At 36.4% G+C, this 20,822-nt stretch overlaps 1 protein-coding gene across 1 annotated transcript in view; it reads right to left on the bottom strand.

Annotated features, from left to right (window-relative positions):
- ATF6 (activating transcription factor 6) overlaps window positions 1-20,822 on the bottom strand; it is a 225,750-nt gene that overhangs the window by 163,671 nt on the left and 41,257 nt on the right. The window contains exons 8-9 of the mRNA XM_068541157.1: window positions 17,885-18,070; window positions 16,863-16,954 (exon numbers count right to left, since the gene is read on the bottom strand). Of these exons, the coding sequence (XP_068397258.1) occupies window positions 16,863-16,954; window positions 17,885-18,070 (278 nt within the window). The remainder of the gene's footprint in view (window positions 1-16,862; window positions 16,955-17,884; window positions 18,071-20,822) is intronic.

Genomic DNA, 20,822 nt, shown 5'->3' with positions numbered 1-20,822 from the left:
CAGATTACTATGTCACTCCTCTGCTCAAAATCTTCAGATGGCTCTTCATTTCTATCACGGTAAAAGCCCAAATCCTTACAATGACCAAGGCCTCACTAAATTTAACCCCTCCTTCCACCGTATCTCTCTGGCATCATCTCCTATTACTCTCCCCCTTGCTCACTTTAGTCCAACCACACTGACCCCCTTGCTTTTCCTTGAACATGCAAGGCACACTTCCACCCTAGCACTTTTGTACTGGTTGTTCCCTCTGCCTGGAATGCTCTTCCTCCATATATCCATATGGCTATTTATCACCTTTAAGCCTTGGTTCAAATGTCTACTTTACAGTGATCACTATTTAAAACTACAATTCCAACAACCACTCTCACACTTGTAAAACCATTTACCCTACTATATTTTATCTCTTTGTTCTATTATTTCACTTATTATGTTTACTGTCTGTATGTCCCTGTAGGTACAGAGACCTGTTTTGTTCGAGGACAATGCTTAACCCATAGAAGGCATTCTTTTTTTTTTTTTAAATAACAGATAAATGAATTTTATGTAACATTCTGCCTCATGCCAGGAGAAAAAATCCAGATCTTTATTTTAGGGAAACTAACCCACAACTCAAGAACAGCAGGTGGTAAACTCATTATTATACCATCTCCAGATCCAGGAACAGGAAATTATGTTAATTTTCATTGCAACTGAGGCTAAAGACAGGGAGTTCCCAAGGGAGCTCTCCAAATCTTAGAAAAGCTATTTTTCTCTGTTTATTGAATGGTTCACAGATGATTTTTGCAGACTTGTAGTAAATGGGGGTAATTTACTAGAAACAGAAATTTGACTGAAGGAAGAAATAGATCAATAGTTGAGATTTTTTTTTTAAAAATCCTCTAAATAGCAGTTCTCAGAACCAGGGATTACCAGACCCTGAGAAGAAACACGTACTTTACAGTGGCAGTTTGCCAAGTGAGCCAACAAGAGCAAGAAAAAAACCTGAGATTCTTTCATCCATTCAGTGAACAATTATAAAGCAAGCACTCTTCTAACAGGCGATGATCAGTCTTGGAACCCAGCCACTATACTCCGAGGAAGGCCAAGCAGCTTGTGGAGAGGCCCAAATGAAGAAAAGCCGAGACCCTCTAGCCAATAGCCCTGGCTCAGGTCTCAGCTCAGGCCAGCACCAACCTGCTGGCCTGATGAGTGAGCCAGCTCGAAAGTAAGGTCCTCCACCCTGAGCCAACCCCGTTGATACTCCATGGAGCAAAGAAGCACTGTTTCTACTGAGATGTTGAACTTCCCAAACTGCAGATGTTTCAGCAAAGTAACTGACTGCTATTGTTTTAAGCCTTTAAGTTTTGGGGTGGTTTGCTACACAGCAATAAATAACTAATACACTATAGTTATTAAATTGCTGAAGTCAATGAGTCAATGTTTAATACAAAAAGTCTGTGTGCAAACAACTCTTTGGTATCCTCTCACTTGAGAAAGGCACACTCTGCTCATTCTCAATGTCAAAAAGATGCCTGTAAATTTGAGTGCAATCTCTTCTATTATATTCCCACCAATCCCATCAACCCATAAAATATATATTTTCTCCTTTCACATCCAATCTTAAGCTTTAGGAAAACGGGTAAAGTTATTGGATGGAGTCCTAACTCCTCTATCTGTAAATACCGACTTTTTCTCTGCATGGATTGCTGTTGTTCTATTAATGATTAACACAAGGGCTCCAAAGGCAGACTGTGAATCCTAGCTCTGCCAAATGTTAGCTGTGACTTCAGTTTCCTCATCTGTAAAATGGAGATAATAACACTTACCTTAGAGTTCAAGGAGGAATTGATTTTATATAAAGTGCTTAGACTAGTACTTGGTGCAGAGCAAATGTTTGATAAGTAAAAGCTTAACACAACAAAACACACAAAAACTGCTACCTTTACCAACCAAGCACAGGTGGTATCAACATACAGCCAAACCCAGATTATTTTGAAACTGCCTTCACTTTTTTATTCATCTTCTTTTTTCCAACGGTCTTATTTCCATTTATCTCTCATTTTCAAATTCACATCACACAAAAAAAAAGGGGGGAGAAGGAAAAATGAAAGCAAGTAATGCTGTTTTATTGAGAATTCCAGTAAAAGAGTTGAGATAGAAAGCCATATAAGGCATACAGAGTATCTGTGATTCCCCAATATTAGCTCCTCAGAGCTCATGGATTGTGACAAACTGCCTGGGAACATAAGACATCAATGCCAGCTTATGTTCACAACACACAGACACCATGAAGTCTAGATGCACAGCACACACAGTTCATGCTACACTAGCCATAACTCTGTTAAAAACAATCTGTAGAATAACCCTTAAAATACGTTTCAAATGCTTACTGAAATGACGGAACAGGTCAAATCTGGAGAAAATAAGACATTAAAGGCAAACTGCCTAGAAGCGATAAATAATTACATATATATTTTGAAAAATCAAAAGTTTCAAAGTTATCTTATACTACCTTAATATTAGGCTAGACCTTCACTTATTACAAAGTAAAGCTGTGTATTCCTCTATTATTTATGTTTTGCACAGCTGCTGTACTGAAAATGGTGCTTGAGAAAGCTATTTCAGACAAACCATCCACTGGTCCTTGTTTTATGTTAAACTAAGATTTGTAGTCTAAAGAAAATATCAAAGTAACCAACTTAAACTCTGACAGTTTTCTCATCTGCCCTAGTCTCTCACTGATGCCCTCTCACAAGACAGAAGCAGCAGAAGTTGCCACATTATCTCCTTTTATCTTTGAAAGTGACATAGTGACTTATTCAAGGTAAAGAAGGAAGTTTGCAAAGGATGTACGTTTCTGATTTCAACTGCCTTTCCCTTCACTGTAACAAATCAAGTCTGAGGGGGAAGGTAGCCAAGTGATATATGATAAAGCCACTGTGATATCTCCTCATAAGCCTCCCTATATATAACTCACACAAAAGCCAAAACTAAAGAAAATCAGCAACAGAATTTTCCACGCCCTCAAAACTCAGCTCTTCACTACTGATAGATTCTAAGCCATTTTTTTAAAGGACGGAATCCACAGGGGCTAGAAGAAAAGAGAACCAATTACTTTGTGCAGATACTTTTTTGAAGAACATGAGTAAATTAGACTATTTGGGAAAAGAACTGCCCTTAGCTCTGCTACCTCTCTGCAATCCCAGATTCAATAACACCTGGTATTTAGATGTATTTCTTCAGTTTATGTGTCACTTTGATAAATGTGGAAAGTACTTTTAGCCAAAAACTTGAACTAGATTTCATTTAAAAACCTGGCTGAACAAAACCATGTACACTTGGTGGTTTGAAGTCTGACATTTAAATTATACAGTAACTCTTAACTTACAGCCAATAGTGATATCATGCAGCAAAGTGTGCTCAGCAATTGAATAAGGAAAAAAAACTGAAGCCAGATTTGGGGACAGGCTCATCTCAGGATAAAAAGCTAGAATTCTTCCTATAAAAATAATGAAAAGCTGACAAACTTGGAGAATATTGGAATTAGAGACATTTTATTTCTAACCAGTTTCAGGCCACTCAAATTCAATACCATATTCGCTGTGGTTACCTTTCCCCTATAACATAGTCTCATAAGAAAACCACAGAGTAGCTGGTCCTTAAGTAGTACAATTTGCCCTTCCTCATCCAAGTCTGATGTCTCAAACTGTAAAGATTCTGGTTCTTGTGAGGGGACAGCACCCAACCAGAACAAACAAGGGAAAAGTATTATCAATTTCAAACACTTGTTAATTTTTTTTAACACCTAATATATTTAAAACCGCCTCGGGATGTTGCCTTATTATTTGCAGAAAAGGAGAATGGTTATAGTGACTTTTTAAATAGTAGAAAGGGAAAAATGTAACAAAGGAATCTATATACTGAAGTCTTATGTGCCAGGAAGAAGTTCCTCTCACAGGGTTCTGTAATGATTCCTGTTCTGTCCAAAACACAGGTCCATAAATTTCCTCAATTATATAATACAAACCTATGACTATACAAGCGTCTGTCTAGAGATTTAATAAAATTTCTCTTATATATATATCATCTTCTAATTTAATGGATAAGTGCTCTTACAATTACCATAGGGGTCAATATATAGAAAGAAATATAAAACTATACACAGTAGTTTTCAACCCTGGACATACCTCAAGATCACCTAAAGAAAAATACTTTGTTTAAAAATAAGTGATTTAAGGACTTATCTGGTGGCACAGTGGTTAAGAATCCACCTGCCAATGCAGGGGACATGGGTTCGATCCCTGGTCCGGGAAGATCCCACATGCCACGGAGCAACTAAGCCCATGTGCTGCAACTACTAAGCCCGTGTGCCGCAACTACTGAGCCCGTGCGCCGCAACTACTGGGCCCACGTGCCACAACTACTGAAGCCCGTGCACCTAGAGCCCATGCTCCACAACAAGAGAAGCCACCGCCATGAGAAGCCCGTGCACCACAATGAAGAGTAGCCCCCACTCGCCGCAACTAGAGAAAGCCCGCGCACGGCAACAAAGACCTAGTGCAGCCAAAAATAAAATAAATGAATAAATAAATTTTTTAAATAAAAATAAATGATTTAGACCCATCTCACTAGATTCCATAGGTTTGGGGTAGGGCTGAGTTAGCTCTCTTTTTAAGATTTTGTAGTGATTATGTACAGGAAAGGTTGAAAACCACTATGAGAGAATTTACCAAAAAGTCATCCAAACTGTTAAGGAGAAAAAGAAAATTAGCAAAACATCAGACAAATTTCTATGATAAAAACTGTAGCCCTACCATTACTCAACAGTCAACAAAACTCAGAACATAACAAAGCTGATAATAAACAACAGATCGCAAGTAGCATTTAGACTGATGTTTTTCCAACTAGCTCTTAATCACCCTGTTTTATAAAGAAGGAATTATTTTTAACACAGTTTGTTGCTGGTTAAACTTTATGTTGATAACAGAATCTTTCAGAAATTCTTTTCTTTCTATCAAAATTAATCTATTTTCCCTTTTTCTTCCCTTATTTCCCCCTCATTTCTTAAATAAATTCAGCTTCCCTCTGCGAAGAAATATTTTTACCAGTGTCTAAAATGAACACTGCTCATTTCCCCTACCTCACTGTATTTCCTTGGTATCTGTACAAGTCTGAGATTTACATCAATCCTTGGGGTCTGGGAGCAAGTTAAGCTTACCTAATGTCGAAATAGTGATGAAGTGCAAACTTAAAACAACAACAAAACTTATAAATCAAACAGAAACACAGCATAGAGAAGTAATGAAAAACCATGCCTGTGGTATGAACAACATCAGGTATGAACTTTGACCACTGCGTTAAGGAAGTACGAACCCAAGAGGAGGAAATTCTAAAGATTAAGTCCTCTCCCTAACAAAGAAAATATCTTTCTCAACCTCATAAAATTTAAATGTAATAACGATTTATACTGTACCCTATCCAATTTCAACGTCTGTTAGAAGGTTTAGTGTCTGAAAAATGACTAGAAGAAACTACATTTATAGTGCAGAAAGTAGTAGTAATGAGATAAAGAGAACAGCTATGAAAATTAAGGTTATCTTAGAAAATGTACAATCAGAAAAACATAAAGAAAATGGAACCAGTCATACAGAGTGAAGTAAGTCAGAAAGAGAAAAACAAATATCGTATATTAACGCATATATGTGGAACCTAGAAAAATGGTACAGATGAACCAGTTTGCAAGGCAGAAATAGAGACACAGATGTAGAGCACAAACGTATGGACACCAAGGGGGGAAAGCGGTGGGGGGTGGGGGTGGGGTGGGGGAGGTGTGATGAATTGGTAGATTGGGATTGACATATACACACTAATATGTATAAAATAGATAACGAATAAGAACCTGCTGTATAAAAAATTAAATTAAATTAAATTAAATTAAAAAAAAAAAAAAGAAAATGGAACCAGTCATAAGAGGCCCAGGACTCGAAAAAAAATTTTTTTTACCATTTTTATTCTTTTAAGAGGGGGGACAGCTTCTCTTCCATTTCTGTATTATACCTTGGTTACTGTCATGTGTCATACACTTCCCTTGGAATGTCCTTCTCTCCTTCTCTCCTTCTAAATCTTTAATTCTACTTTCCTCTGTGAAGTCTTTCCTTATAATAACTCTCTCCATTTATCTCCCTCTTCTCAGTACGACACTCACAACATACACCACATTACTTGGTGCTCACTATGACATTTCCTTGCACTAGTCACTGTTTCATGCTGTTCTCCTTTACAGTGAACATGATGGCCTATGTGACCTGAACACAGCCTACCCTTTCAGCCCAATTGTTTACCATTCCCCACCATACATTCTACGCTCATTAACATTCAATCATTCATTCAGTCACTCAACGATCATCCAACAAATATTTATCAAGTAGCTACAACACGTCAAGCTCAATCTAAAAGCAAGGTAAGCTCTAGCCATCCGTGACTGCTTCTTACTGTGGGTAAAAGCCATCTTCTTTCACCTCTCTAAGCATTTGTTCAGAATATTGCCTCCGCCTGGAATGCCCTTCCCTCTCTGTCACCATGACAAAAACCTTCTTTGCAATTCAGTGCAACATGTGTCTACCATGTACTGCATACACTATGCTAGATGCTGAGAATATATAAAAAAAGGAATAAGGCAGAACTTCTAGTCTCAAAAAAAAAAAAAGGAGGGAATTCCATGGCAGTCCAGTGGTTAGGACTCAGCACTTTCACTGCCAGGGCCCAGGTTCGATCCCTCGTTGGGGAACTAAGATCCCACAAGCTGCTCAGTGAGGCCAAAAAAAAAAAAGAATGGTCCATGGGAAACTGTGGAATCTCAATAAAGTAAGCACCACTAAGAATTAAAAAAAAAAAAAAAAAGGAAAAAGGAGTCTATAGTGATGAAGACAGATACGCCAACAAATAATTAGTAAAATATGATACATTCTATTATATGTATACAGGATAATTTGGGAACACCAAGAAATACTTAGCCCAGCCTAGGGGTGAGCTGAACTTGCTCAATGCCACTTTTGAAATCTGTAATAACAATTCCCTTGCTTTTCTTTATAGCTATACCATTTATGCACATGCATTCATAATGTACAGTTTTTCTGATTTGAACTTTCTATAAATGTAATCATATTGTACATATTTTTCTGCAATTTGCTTTTCCCACACAGTATGGTACTTTCTACAAGGTCTGATAAATAGCATTTTAATACCATAATTTAAAACCAAATTTCATTATGATTTCTTTGATCTATGGGTTATTTAGAACTGTGCCTTTTAATTTTTAGTAGTATTGGAGTTCTTAGTTTCATCTTTTTGCTATTGATTTCTAGCTTAATTGCACTGACAGTGAATGTAGTCCACGTTAGTTTTTGAAACTTGCTGATATTTCCTTTATGACCTAGTACAGATTAATTTTTAACACTTTCATATATGGTTGGAAAACTATGTGTTGATAGATGCCATATATATACATACAGCCACTAGATCAAATTTAATAACGACAATAATCAAATCTTCTGTATCCTTGCAGATTTTCTTGTCTATGTGGTCTATCAATCACTGAGAGAGGTATGCTAAAATTTCCCACTATGGCAGCAGAATGTCAATTTTCTCCTGTAGGTCCATCAGTTATTGTTTCCAAGCTATATTATTAGGAACATACTAATTTAAAATTATTATATCTTCCTGATAAACTATACTTTTAAATCAGCATGTAGTGACTAGGTCTAGTAATACTTTTCTCCTTAAAGTATATGTATCTGATATTAATAGAGTAACTCCAGCTTTCTTTTAGCTACTGTTTGCTTTTCCATCCTTTGATCTTCTACTTTTCTGTAGCTTTATGCTTTTAGGTGTTTCTCTTATAAACAGCATGAAGTTGAATTTTGCTTTTCTCCCGCATCCAGTCTGACAATCTTTGCCTTCTAAATGCACAGTTCAGTACATTTCCATTTATTGTGATTACAGATAATATTCTAGATTCATTTCTACTACAATATTTTGTGCTTTCATAATCTAGCTGTTTCTTTATTTCTCTATTCATGCCATCTTTTTGACTGAATCTGAACACCTCATTCCACAATACTACTTCTAATAGATTTTGAAATGATATATTCTAATTATATTTTGTTAGATGTTACCTCTCAAAACTTTAAAATGCCAATTAATTTAACAAGTCTAAACACAGTCATTATCTTTACCTACTTCCCAAACAATAGAAACTTTGAGTGCTTTAAGTTCAGTCACACCCCTCACAATGTATCAGATGTTATTGTCCAGAAATTATAGTAGTCCCCCTTTACCTGTGGTATCACTTTCCGCGGTTTCATTTACCTGCGATCAACCACATACTAAAAATATTAAATGAAAAATTCCGGAAGTAAACAATTCATAAATTTTAAATTGTGCACTATTCTGAGTAGCATGATGAAGTCTCGCACTGTCCTGCTCAGTCCCGCCCTTTCAAGACGTCAATCATCCCTTTGTTTAGTGTATCCCACTGGTTTAGTCACTTAGCAGCCATCTCAGTTACCAGGTCGACTGTCGCAGTATCAGTATTGCAGTGTTTGTGTTCAAGTAACCCTTATTTTACTTAATAATGGCCCCAAAGTGCAAGAGTAGTGATGCTGGCAATCTGTATATGCCAAAGCCGTAAAGTGCTTCCTTTAAGTGAAAAGGTAAAGTTCTCTACTTAATATGGAAAGGAAAAAAATCATATGCTGAGGTTGCTAAGATCTACGGTAAGAACAAATCTTCTATCCATGAAATTGTGAAGAAGGAAAAAGAAATTCGTACTAGTTTTGTCATCACATCTCAAGCTGCAGAAGTTATGGCCACAGTGTGTAAGTGCTTAGTTAAGATGGAGAAGACATTAAATTTGTACCATAAGCTATTTTGAGAGAGAAAGAGGTCACATTCACATAACTTTTATTACAGTATATTGTTATAATTGTTCTATTTTATTACTAGTTACTGCTGTTAACCTCTTACTGTGACTAATCTATAAATTAAACTTTATCATGGGTATGTACGTATAGAAAAAACATAGTATATATAGGGTTTGATACCATCCATGATTCCAAGGCATCCATGCGGTCTTGGAATATATCCCCCAAGGGTAAGGGGGGAATACTATACTTCCATCTTTATTTGTTTTAACCTTACAAACTAGACATTGTTAATGTTTTATACCATCAACTTTTTTAAAAGTTTCATTCACATTTATTATTTTTGTTGTTGTTGGCTCTTCATTTCTATATCTCAAAATCTTCTTTGAGGTTATTTTCCTTCTTCCTTAATACCTTGACACTTTTGAAGATTACAAAAATATTTTAATGTCCCCCTCAATCTGGCTTTATCTGATATTTCTTCATGGTAAAACCCAGGTTATGCCATTTTGGCAAGAATGTCACAGAAGTGATGTTGTGCCCTTTTCAGTGCATCACATCAGGAGGTACAAGATGTCAGTATGTCTCATGACTGGTGATGTTACTTTGATTACTAAGTTATTGTAGTGTAACCCCATAGTTATGGTAGTGTCTCTTAATATCTCTCAAGTTTTCCATCTCTATGTCTCTCTGTGTTACATTCTGTATAATTTCTTCAGATCCATCTTCCCATTTACTATTTCTTTCTTCAAATGTGCCTAATTTTTTGTTTTAACCTGTGCATGTCAACTTTTTAATTATTACATTTCCAGATTTTTTTTCAAAATGTCCTGAATAATTCTTACAGTCTTTTGTTCTTTCGTCATACTTCAATTCCCTCTTTTATTTAACATATTTATTTTACCTCTAGTATCTGTTAATTCAAATATCTGTAGTCTTTCAGAGTTTTATTCTGCAGTTTATTTCCTCTAACTCTTATTCATGGTGGCCTGTTTCCTGGTGTGTTTAATAATTTGGGGGAGGTGAGAGGATGTGGATTCATGTTCAGTTGGAACCCTACCTTTGGCAATTTTTTGGATGTCTGTTTAAAGTGCCTTTCTCTGAGAAGGATTTACATTTGATCCTGCCAGGAGACTAGCAGTACCACCAACACAGGACCGCTTAAACTAAATTTTTGTCTTGATTTTTTTGGGGGCCACACAAGTAGTGTAAATTCAGGCTCAAACTGCATGAGTTAGGGCTTGTGGTAAAGAGAAAATTCTTTCTTTATTTCTACTCTACTCAAAGCCAATAATACCAAGATAGGTACTTACTTACCAACACTCTCCCTATGTGGTATGGCAATCTACTTTTTTCTCTTTTAGCAACCAAGAATGTCATTCTTTGGAAGTTCCAGCTTTATTTGGGTGGGGGTAGGAGGGCTTCAGTTGTGACTCCTCACCTTGTTTGGATCCAGAGCTTTCTTTCCTCTTCCCAGATGCTAGGACAAAAGGATGAGGAAATAACTCTAGGACAAACACCACTTCCAATGTTAGCTTACCATTATGGATTTATGTTACCTTAATATTCTGGCCTCTGAGAAGTGCTTCCTTTTCCTCAGTTCAGCCATGAAATAAAAGAGTTTTGATTTGTTTTTTAATCCAGGATTTTCCGGTGTACTAAAATGCAAAGTTTCTCTGTACCTCTAGCCCACCACACTGCCAAAGACAGAAGTCCTTAAGGTTTCTTGAAGAATGGTAGGAAAAAAAAATGCTTTATGGTTTAGTAGAAAAGGCAGAGTTTTCAATGATCATTTCTTAAAAAGAGATCTGGGTTAAATTTCAGGTTCTACAACTATAAAATACGACTAATGATCATAGAATCAACCCCAATGAGTAGTAAGTAAGAAGAGGGTTTCCTACCAATTCACATTTGTCCTGTTAAGCCATTCCATGCTGCCTAGAGTTACTATTTTTATAGACCACCCAGAGTAGGCCAGTTCTTTGAATCCTGTGCCAAAAATAGCTAGATGCCTTCTTTACCATCCACACAATATCAATAAGGTCAGAAAAATTAACCCTTTTAAGTCTACTTAGTCTATTTTCTTTTTCTGTGTGATGACTATTCAGTAACCCCAAACTCTCCCAACTAGTCAGTTTTGCTACACATTACTTTGACAAAACTCTTACTTTAGATGTAAGATGTATTTACATTTCATCACCAAGTGCCTTCAGGAAAAGTTTCTTAAGGCATACCTATATTTGGCAAATGTGTGTTATGTATTTTCTCACTTGGACCCATACCAGTAAGGCACAAAGTTCAATTCTACATTGAACATCTGAAACAACATTAACAACACTACTATGGTAATGTGATCTCTTCTGAAAGAGTTTAGCTTCCTAAATTTAAAATGCTTTCGAAATCTCTGATTAAAATGTCTATTTGTCTGGCCAGACTTAGTTTTGTAGTACCTGAGAAAAGCTGAGTTAGAACTCACAATCTATTATTTAAAAGCCTATGCAGTTTCTGCACCAATTAAAACATAATAATGCTTGCTTTATAGATATTCAAGGCCACGGATGTGAAAGTTGTTCAATAAATATCTTCCAGGTGGTACTAATAAGGTTCAACTGGGGATTTCCCGCTCCTCTGGCAGATTCCCAGGTCTGAGAAGATCATTGGTTTTGCAGTGAAAAGACTGCAAACAATGAGGTCAATTAAGAGATGCTTCTGAATAATATACATGATGCAACATCTCCATTCCCAACATTTGGTTCAGGAGTAGATTTCAGTCTTTCAGACATTGCTGCTCTCTGAGCTTTGATATTTCACTGTGCCAAATTTTCTCCAGAAGAAATAGTTCCTGCTTTTTATGAGTTTCATAGCCAGTTTCTTTCCTATTTCCTTCTTGGTATCTGGAGATATTCCAACTTGTTAAGACATTTTGATATTTCTTCATTCCTTCTAGCTCTTCTCGTTGTTGTTTTTCTTCAATCTAAGCCTTTTAACATGTTTTTAAAATCTGAACAGTTCCTAATATTCCCACTACTTCTTGGCTTTCTGTTCCTAAAGCCTTCACACAGAGACAGACACAGATGTCCTTAGGTTGTTGCTCAGTATTTTCAAGTATTTAAACTTTCTCCCATTCTTAATTCTCCTTTTTGTACTGTCCATCTAATTTTTTTAAACACAAACCTTTATTAATAAATTGAGACCACTATCTCCTCCATCCATAATGGATCAATCTACTTGCTCAGGGAAATAAGACCCAACCCGTGATACACCCATCACTTCAGCACCAGTGAAGATCATTAATTCATTAAAAATTTTTGTTCCTGTCTTATTTTTCAAATCTCTGTTGACTTATGAGGGCTTTCACAGCAAGACGTCCCCAATAGCATCCTCACTTCCTGCAGCATAATTCCATTCTCTTTATTCGTTCATCAAATGCTACTCCATAAAGCCTCTGTGACTACCATCATCAGAGTCACTGATGTTCCTTCAACAATATGCCCCTGTTGGGAATTCCCTGGTGGTGCAGTGGATAAGACTCTGCATTCCCAATGCAGTGGGTCTGGGTTCGATCCCTGGCCAGGGAACTAGATCCCACATGCATACCGCAACTAAGAGTTCGCATGCCACAACGAAGGAGCCCACGTGCCACAACTAAGGAGCCCACGAGCCGCAACTATGGAGCCCGCCTGCCGCAACTAAGGAGCCCGCCTGCTGCAACTAAGACCCGGTGCAACCAAATAAATAAATAAATACTTTTAAATATATATATATATTATAAAAAAAAAAGAATATGCCCCTACCTTTATACAGCATCTACATAATTCTTTTTCATACTACAGTTGTTTACATATGTGCTTCTCTTACTAGACTTTTATTCACGTTTGCATTCCTGGCTCCTTGCTCAGTACCTGGCAAACAATAGTACTCTAAAAATATCTGCTGTATGTCTGACTGAATAAATAATGAGTACCTCATATAGCCTAGATAAGAAATGAGGAACTAAAAGCACACAGCTTTTGAGAAATAGCAAATGAACACACATAACTGTGTATCTCCTCCGGGATGAACACTGTCTTGTCTCTACAGGACAAAATTAAAGAACTAGACAACATGATCTAAGACCTTATACCTGTGGCAAAATATGCATAAGAAACAATAACAGCACAAAGCACAACTTCAACAAGTGGAAGAAAATGTAACAAATTGATAACTGGTGGGAAACAGTTGAATAAAGCAATATCAAGAATGTCAGTGGGGACAGACTAAAACACATAAGTTGAAAGACAGAAGGAAGTTCTTTCAGTTTAGGAATGGTGTACATAAACATACAAAAATAGGAATTAGTAAATATACGCAGAGTATGGCAAGCAGGTTACTTGTCAATAAACACTAGATACATGTTTAATACATGCAAGTAGGTTTATAGCAACTCACACCAAAAGAAAAGATTTTTTGGTCAAGACTACAAGTAATCCTTTTAAAAGAGAAATACAACTAGCTAAAGACTTATCAAAAAATAACTTACTACTAATGGGTGGTGGGGGTAGGGGGGAACATATTCATTCATACCACAAATATTTATTGAGAGACCACTATGTGCCAGGCACTGTTCTAAGCACTGTAAAACAAAAAAGAGATGAAAATCTCTGCAACGAAATAAAGAAAATAAATAAATAAATTATATAGTATACTAGAATAGAAGAATCTTCAGGGTATAACTACTAATGGTCACCTTTAAAAACTGGTATTTAAATATAAGATAATAATTGAAACCTACGGCTCTGTTATCCTCAATGGCTGTGGCAAAAGTCACAGAGGAAAGTCAGTGGAAAAAGTCATTATATAAAAGAGACTTTGAAAGGAAGAAATGAGTGTAGCTGGAGAAGTTCTAACAAATGGCCTACACCCATGAAGCCCCCTCTGGTACTGAGGATCCCAGTATAAAACGCTTCATTTTGAGAGCTGTTGGTGACTCTATATTCACTCCACAGTAATCTGATTCACTTTATTCAAGGAATTTAATTATAGTCAAGTTCCTAAGTCAGGATGACAAAGTTTTGATTAGCATGTCTCTTTTCTCCTTTATTAATCAAGAGATAGATCTTCATGAATAAAGAAGTCCCAGTCCTCAAATACAAAAATTAAAATGACAAAATAATTTTAATATGAAAAATATGGGTAAAATGTCAAGAGTAAATAATGAATAAAGTAGTAAAATAATTTTTTAATAATTCAAATGCTTACTCCAGGTATCTCTTCAGCATATTCTATGTAACTTGTCTAATGTAGTGTGAACTTTCAAAAATAAGCCAACTCAGAATTATGACTTCTTTTCACTGAGTTGCCTTAGTGAACTAATTAAAAAGTAGATAGGTCTCTGGGGCTCCATGATGAGATATCAAATGCTCTGGGGAATTGTGCTAACACCAAACAATAACAAAAGTCCAATACGAGATCTATATTTTATTTTTTAGAAACCAACTATGTAGGAATAAAATGGGAGTGACCTAGTTTGGCCATCAAACATATGAAAAAGGGGGTTCATTATACTATTTTTCTCTAATTTCTCTGTTTGAAAATCTTCATAATAAAAAGTTTTATTAATAAAAAAGAGATTATTCAACTTACAATTTTCAGTTCTCAACTAATTTTAATATAGATTTCGCTCCTATCCCTAATAAATCTGCTTTCCAAGATTACTACTGACCTGTTAATTACCAAATTCAATGTTCCTGTCTCAGCCTCTCTCAAGCCCTCAGCATGTGATATCACTGCTCAAGCCCCTTTTGAAACTCTTTTCATCCTTAGCTTCAGAAAACCATTCTCTTCTCATTCTGTCCCTAACCCTATTCACTCTAAGTTTCTTTTCCTGAGTCCATCTACTGCTCATGCTGATTCCCTCAGATTCTTATTACTCTTCTTCCTCTATTTTTCTCCTTGGACAATCTCAGCTATTCCACTAAAATCTCTGTTTGTCTGTCTACCTACCTATCTATCATGGTAATTCCCAATATCTAGTCACTATCTCAAATTTCCCATACTACTAACAAAAACCATTGTCTTCCATCATAAAACCATTCATCTTTCTATGTTGGCTACCTCATATTACAGCATCACCATTCAGTCCCTCAAGATAGAAATTTTGGAATTATGTTTAATTTCTCTCTTTTCTTCCTCATGTTCCACATTGTATTTGTCATCAAATCCCACAGAGTCTATCTCAGAGATGTACCCTGAGATAGTCCATCCTTTCCATCACCATAGTCTAAGTTCAGACTCTCATCTATCACTTTAAATACACCAACAGCCTCCTAATGCTGTCTCTGCCAATAGTTTCTCCTCCATCCAATCCATTCTCAATACCACCCTCAGAGTCATCTTCCTAAGATACAAAACTGATTGTTACCCTCTGCCTAAAAACTCAGGAATGCCTGGTTTATAGTAGCACTGTATATAGCAGCATACAAGGCCCTTCATTATCTGGCCCCCACTTATACTGCTAGCCATATTTCCTCATACACACTCCCACATATATAAAAATGCACTGAATTTTTCATTTTTTTCCTGAAAATGTCAGGCCATTTCATAATTGTGCCTTTTATCATGCTGCTCCCTCTGCTTGGCATGCCTTTCCCATACTTTCCACCTGGCAAACTGTCATCACACTTTAAGATTCAGCTTCCTCTATGGGATGTCCCTTACCATTCTGTCGTTCAACAAAAAAATGTTTTGAGCATCTATCAATATGACATGAACCTTCTCCTCAAGGAATCCATATTCTCATTTATATTCTCTTAGTACTTTGTTCATACTGATGTTATGACATTCATCACATTATCCTGTAGTCATCCTTTTACATGTCTCTCCTCCAGCTGGATCGCGAGATCTTTAAAGGCACAGCCCCTGTCTAACTACTCTTGACTCCCCAACACCTAGGATGCTAATTTTGTTCATGTGTTGAGTGTGCCATGGTTAGTGGGAGTCTGAAAAAGATGATTTCTAAGATCCCTTTGAATTCTAGTATTCTATGACTCCAACACAAAAGTAGCATTTCTCAGTTGTGACTTAGCTGAAAACCTGAACCAAGTTCAGCTAGAGGCTTAAAATATTTATACTGATTCCCATTCCAAATCTACTAAAGAAGAAACTGAGAATTATTGCTCTACCTACTTATTTTATAGCTAGGGAGGAAGCCACCCAAGTGCCTTATAATCTCTGATACTCAAGTATCATAGTACTGAGGTAGGTAATATTATTCTTATAAACACATTTTAAAAGTAAGTAACTGAGGCATAGAGAGATTAAGTAACTTGCCTAAGACAACAAAGTTACTAAGTGGAGGAGATAGGATTTGAACTCAGGCAGTCTAATTTCAATGCCCATGATCTTAATCAGTTCATTATTTTGCTTCATCAGTGATCTGTTGAATAACTTAAGGCTTTCATCATTAAAAAACATGAACTTGGGTTTCCCTGGTGGCGCAGTGGTTAAGAGTCCGCCTGCCAATGCAGGGGACACGGGTTCGTGCCCCGGTCCGGGAAGATCCCACATGCCGCGGAGCGGCTAGGCCCGTGAGCCACAACTGCCGAGCCTGCGCGTCTGGAGCCTGTGCTCCGCAACGGGAGAGGCCATGACAGTGAGAGGCCCGCACACCGCGATGAAGAGCGGCCCCCGCTTGCCGCAACTAGAGAAAGCTCTCGCACAGAAACGAAGACCCAATATAGCCTAAATAAATAAATAAATAAATAAATAAATTTATTAAAAAAAAAAAAAAAAAGAAAAACATGAACTTTCTGCCAGACCTAGGTGAAGAACAAGGAGGAGGAACCAATCTTTCTTCTCCCTTCTTGTCTCTGAGAAGAACAAAACAAATCCATTTTTCCCTAGCTTATGACTAGAGCTAGAATAATAACAAGAACTTAAATTTTTAGCATTAGCATCCAAAATAAATATCTATACACTTACCTCATGGGTCCATAGTTCAGTATTACAAATGCCAAAACTATCATCACACAGATAGCTCTTCGCTTTGGACTGGGAACTTTAAGCCTCTGGTTCTAAAGGAAAGGACCATATTAAATACAATTGAACCACACATCCATCTCACAAAAAGCAACATCTAAGACAACAACTCTCCTCTTCACCAGTTATGTGAATACTTAAACAAAACAACAAAACGCAAATGTGAGGAAATAGTACTTTTCAAAAGACTAGAGCAGAACCTTCCAGAGAGAGAGAAAAGGAGAGTAGCAGGAGAGAAGAAACATAGCAGCCACCCTGTGGCAGAGGCATCCTCACCCAAAAGGAAAGAATTCAACAATTTTTATAACTTTATGGATCTTCAAAGAATCCTAAGATACTTCTGTGGTTTGTCTCCCTATTAAATCATTGTTTTCAGTAACATAATGGAACATTCCCATACGCTCAAGGAAAGACAGAAAGAGCAATATAAGAAGCCCCACTCAGTAGGCAGAGGCATCAATTTGGTTCAGGACAGCAATGCAGTAGGAAATCCTGAAAGCAGCAGATTGCATCAACAGAACTGAGGAGAAGATTAACCTTGTTGGGACCAGCATGGCAACAAAACAGAAAACATAATAGTGGGCATGTAGACCAAGAAAACATTAACAATTTTTTATTTTGTATTGTTTTCTTTTTTAAAAGGGAAGACCTAGTGGGACTATTTAGGAGCCTCAATGTGATTCATTTAGTCAAAAAAAAAAAACAAGAGAGTGCTATGGTAATAAGTGAGGAGAAACCCAGGAAAAGGAGACAACTGTTGTGTACAGCTTGTGAGGTACAATTCAAAACCTCCTCTTGCCAATACTTTATCCTTACTACAAATGTTTTGGGGTTTATTGGGCCTGCCTTTTCCTAGTACTATTATTTTACACAATTTAATTTAAAATGTAAAATTTCCAATTGATTTATCAGAAGAAAAGAACACTTTAACCCATTATCCTGGCTCTATCACTACCATCACTCACCTCTGATACAACTTCATCCAGCTGCCGCTTCAGGGATCCGTTCTCTTTCTTCAGCTTCTCATTCTCCAGAAGGGCAGCCTTTAACCTTGCCTCTAACCCTAGCATGTATTCTTTCTTCTTCTTGCGGGACTGACAAGCTGACTCTCGATTTTTTATCATACGTTGCTGTCTCCTTAGCACAGCAATCTAGGAAAAGTTATGAACCAAAATATTTGGATTTTAGGATCAGATCAGTTAAGAATATACTGATTTTTACAATTATCTTTAAACAAATTGTTCAAAACACAGGTTACTGGTTGTTTTAAAAAATATTACTCAAACTAAGTAAATTGAAATCAAATGATTAAGTAAGGCCTTCTAAAACCTGTTAAATGTTTTCTTCTGGTGTTTTCTAAGGCTTATTTATTGATCTTCCAATTTTCCCTTTAGAAACACTACATATATATGTATGTATATATACATACACCTTCAGTCTATATCGCAGGCCCTGAATTAATTGACTATTTTTCAGAACCATATATCCAATTACTTATAAGGCCACTTCTACCTGTAGAGTTACCATCACTTGAAATTCACTATGTGCAAACTGAACTCATTATCTCCCTCTATTTTTTTAAAATCTATTCATTTTATATCAGTGGTAAGTATCTCTCAGGATATAATGGAAGATGTGACCAGTAACCTATTTTTCTTTCATTGTCTAAATTTACTCCCTCTCTCAACCTCCCATTTACTCACTAAATATGTACTGAGGATATACTAATGACCAAGTTTCTTCCAGTGAAAGTGTCTCTCAGTCATTCCTTTCTGTTTCCACTGCCATTCTCCTAATGCAGGCACTCATTAACTCATCTCTAGACTACTACAATAGCCTCCTAACTACTTTAATTGGCTTCAGGCTCCTTCTGTCTACCATTTCTAAGATAACTTCCTTCCCCTAAAAACATTTTAATCTTGCTATTCAATTGCAAAAGCAAGCTAGTCATGCATTCTAGCTACCCACCTTTGCTTTCAAAATCTTCCATAATGTGACCACCCCCTACTTCTCTAACCCCCCAACTATTCACACCGCACCCTCCAATCTTAACATTTAAGGCTACTCCATGATCTTCATACACACCTAACTCGTTCCTTTATTCATACTGTTTGTTCCAATTTGGAATGCTGTCTCCTCTACTAAGCTAATATTAAGGACCATCCGAACTCTAAATATGATAAACCACTCGGAGCTTTTATATTGTCTGAATTTCTTATGCCCTTATAATTTGGAAGATACACCTGAACACTCTAATGGTCTCAACTGTTTCAAAAATGTTGACTCTCTCTCTCTCCACCTAGATTTTATACACTGGAAACCAAAACCATGTAATATGACCCACAATAGCTACCATAATCAAAACTTACTGAGCAAAATTATTTTTGTCATATTTTCTAAACTAAGGTGTGGAACCTATTTGTTTTAATTTTAGTCAAATTTATTTGGGAGAGATGGTGAGGTAGCAAAAGTCCATAAAAAGCACCAAATAATATTAAATTTATTATTGTAAGAATACAGATGACTGAATTACTGAGTTCTCTGTTTTGTAAAGGACTCTAAAAAAATAAACATTGTACTGTGGGTGTTTAATAACGCTTACTCAGATTGGTAAATAAAATTAAATAATTTAATACTGATTTCTTTTGAAATAACAACACAATTCCCACCCCATACTACATTTGCTAGAAACAGAGGTATACCAAAGCCAACCAAGCAATCAGAATCCACAAGGAAAAGAAACATTATATGAGACGTCAAGAAGAGTATTTTTTCCTTTTTTTTTTTCTTTTTTAACTGAAGCTTCACAAGAATGCTGCCTTATATAACCATCTACAAAATTTACAAAGTTTCCCTGTGGAATATCTATCCCACTCTTCAATAATGCTAAACACACACACGCGCGCGCACACACACATACAGAGGTGGCAAAGCCATGATGGATTGATTATTCATCAATTTCAAACTATTCTCTGGACAATGCCACTTTGTTCAAACTACTGTTACTCTCAGTGATCTTCATTGTTACTTAGAATGCCAGTGTCCATAATTAATACTTAATACTAGAGTGCTTAAGTACACAGAACGCTGAACAAACACATAAAAGAGAAGGTTCCCAGATGGAAGAGTTTATACTAAAAGTTAGATAAAAGGTAACCTTACTTTAAAGGCTAATTAATATATGGAATTTGGGAAGGCTTACAGATGGCACACCATTTAATAAATTTCAAACAAGGATTAGGGATTTCTGTAAACAATAAAAGCACCTGCATATTATACAGCATAAAGTTTCAAAGGCTGTCAATGCACATGCCTCATACTAAAAGAATGAAAACCACCTGTGGCCAAATATTCATTTCTTCCCATAGAAAAAGATACAATAGCTCTGAAAATGCAGTAAATACTCAATACTACCAATAAATACAAAGGATAAATACAGTAAAAATATATAAAACCCATAGGAATCACCAAACACAGAGTTCCAACTTTACATTTCAGCAAGCTGTCTTCAGCTATCTAAATAAATAATACTTAAATTATTCTGTATATTCTAGGCAAAAAACCATAATTTTCAGATTAAACACACACATACTGTTTGGCTTTTTGATGGGGAATGATATTTTATGAGAAAAAAAGCATTACACTATAATAACTGTTTTGTAAACTGATTTTTTAACATACAGTGTATCATGATCATCTTTGACATGCCATGAGAATGGCAGCATAGTATTTCAATTATCTTGATGTTCCATAATACATTTAATTAATCTCCTCTTGTTGAAATTTTTACAGTTTTCAAGATTCTTTAAAATAAGCCTTATCATTTGATGCTGTTAGAGAGTAGAAGAGCCAAGGCTAGAACTTAGGACAGTTGTTTCCAAGCCCAGTGCTTCTGACACAACA

Source organism: Eschrichtius robustus, chromosome 3, assembly GCF_028021215.1.
Source record: "Eschrichtius robustus isolate mEscRob2 chromosome 3, mEscRob2.pri, whole genome shotgun sequence".
In the NCBI taxonomy this organism is placed as follows: domain Eukaryota; kingdom Metazoa; phylum Chordata; class Mammalia; order Artiodactyla; family Eschrichtiidae; genus Eschrichtius; species Eschrichtius robustus.
Note: the sequence above shows the minus strand (reverse complement) of the source record. Positions and strands in the feature narration are given on the sequence as shown.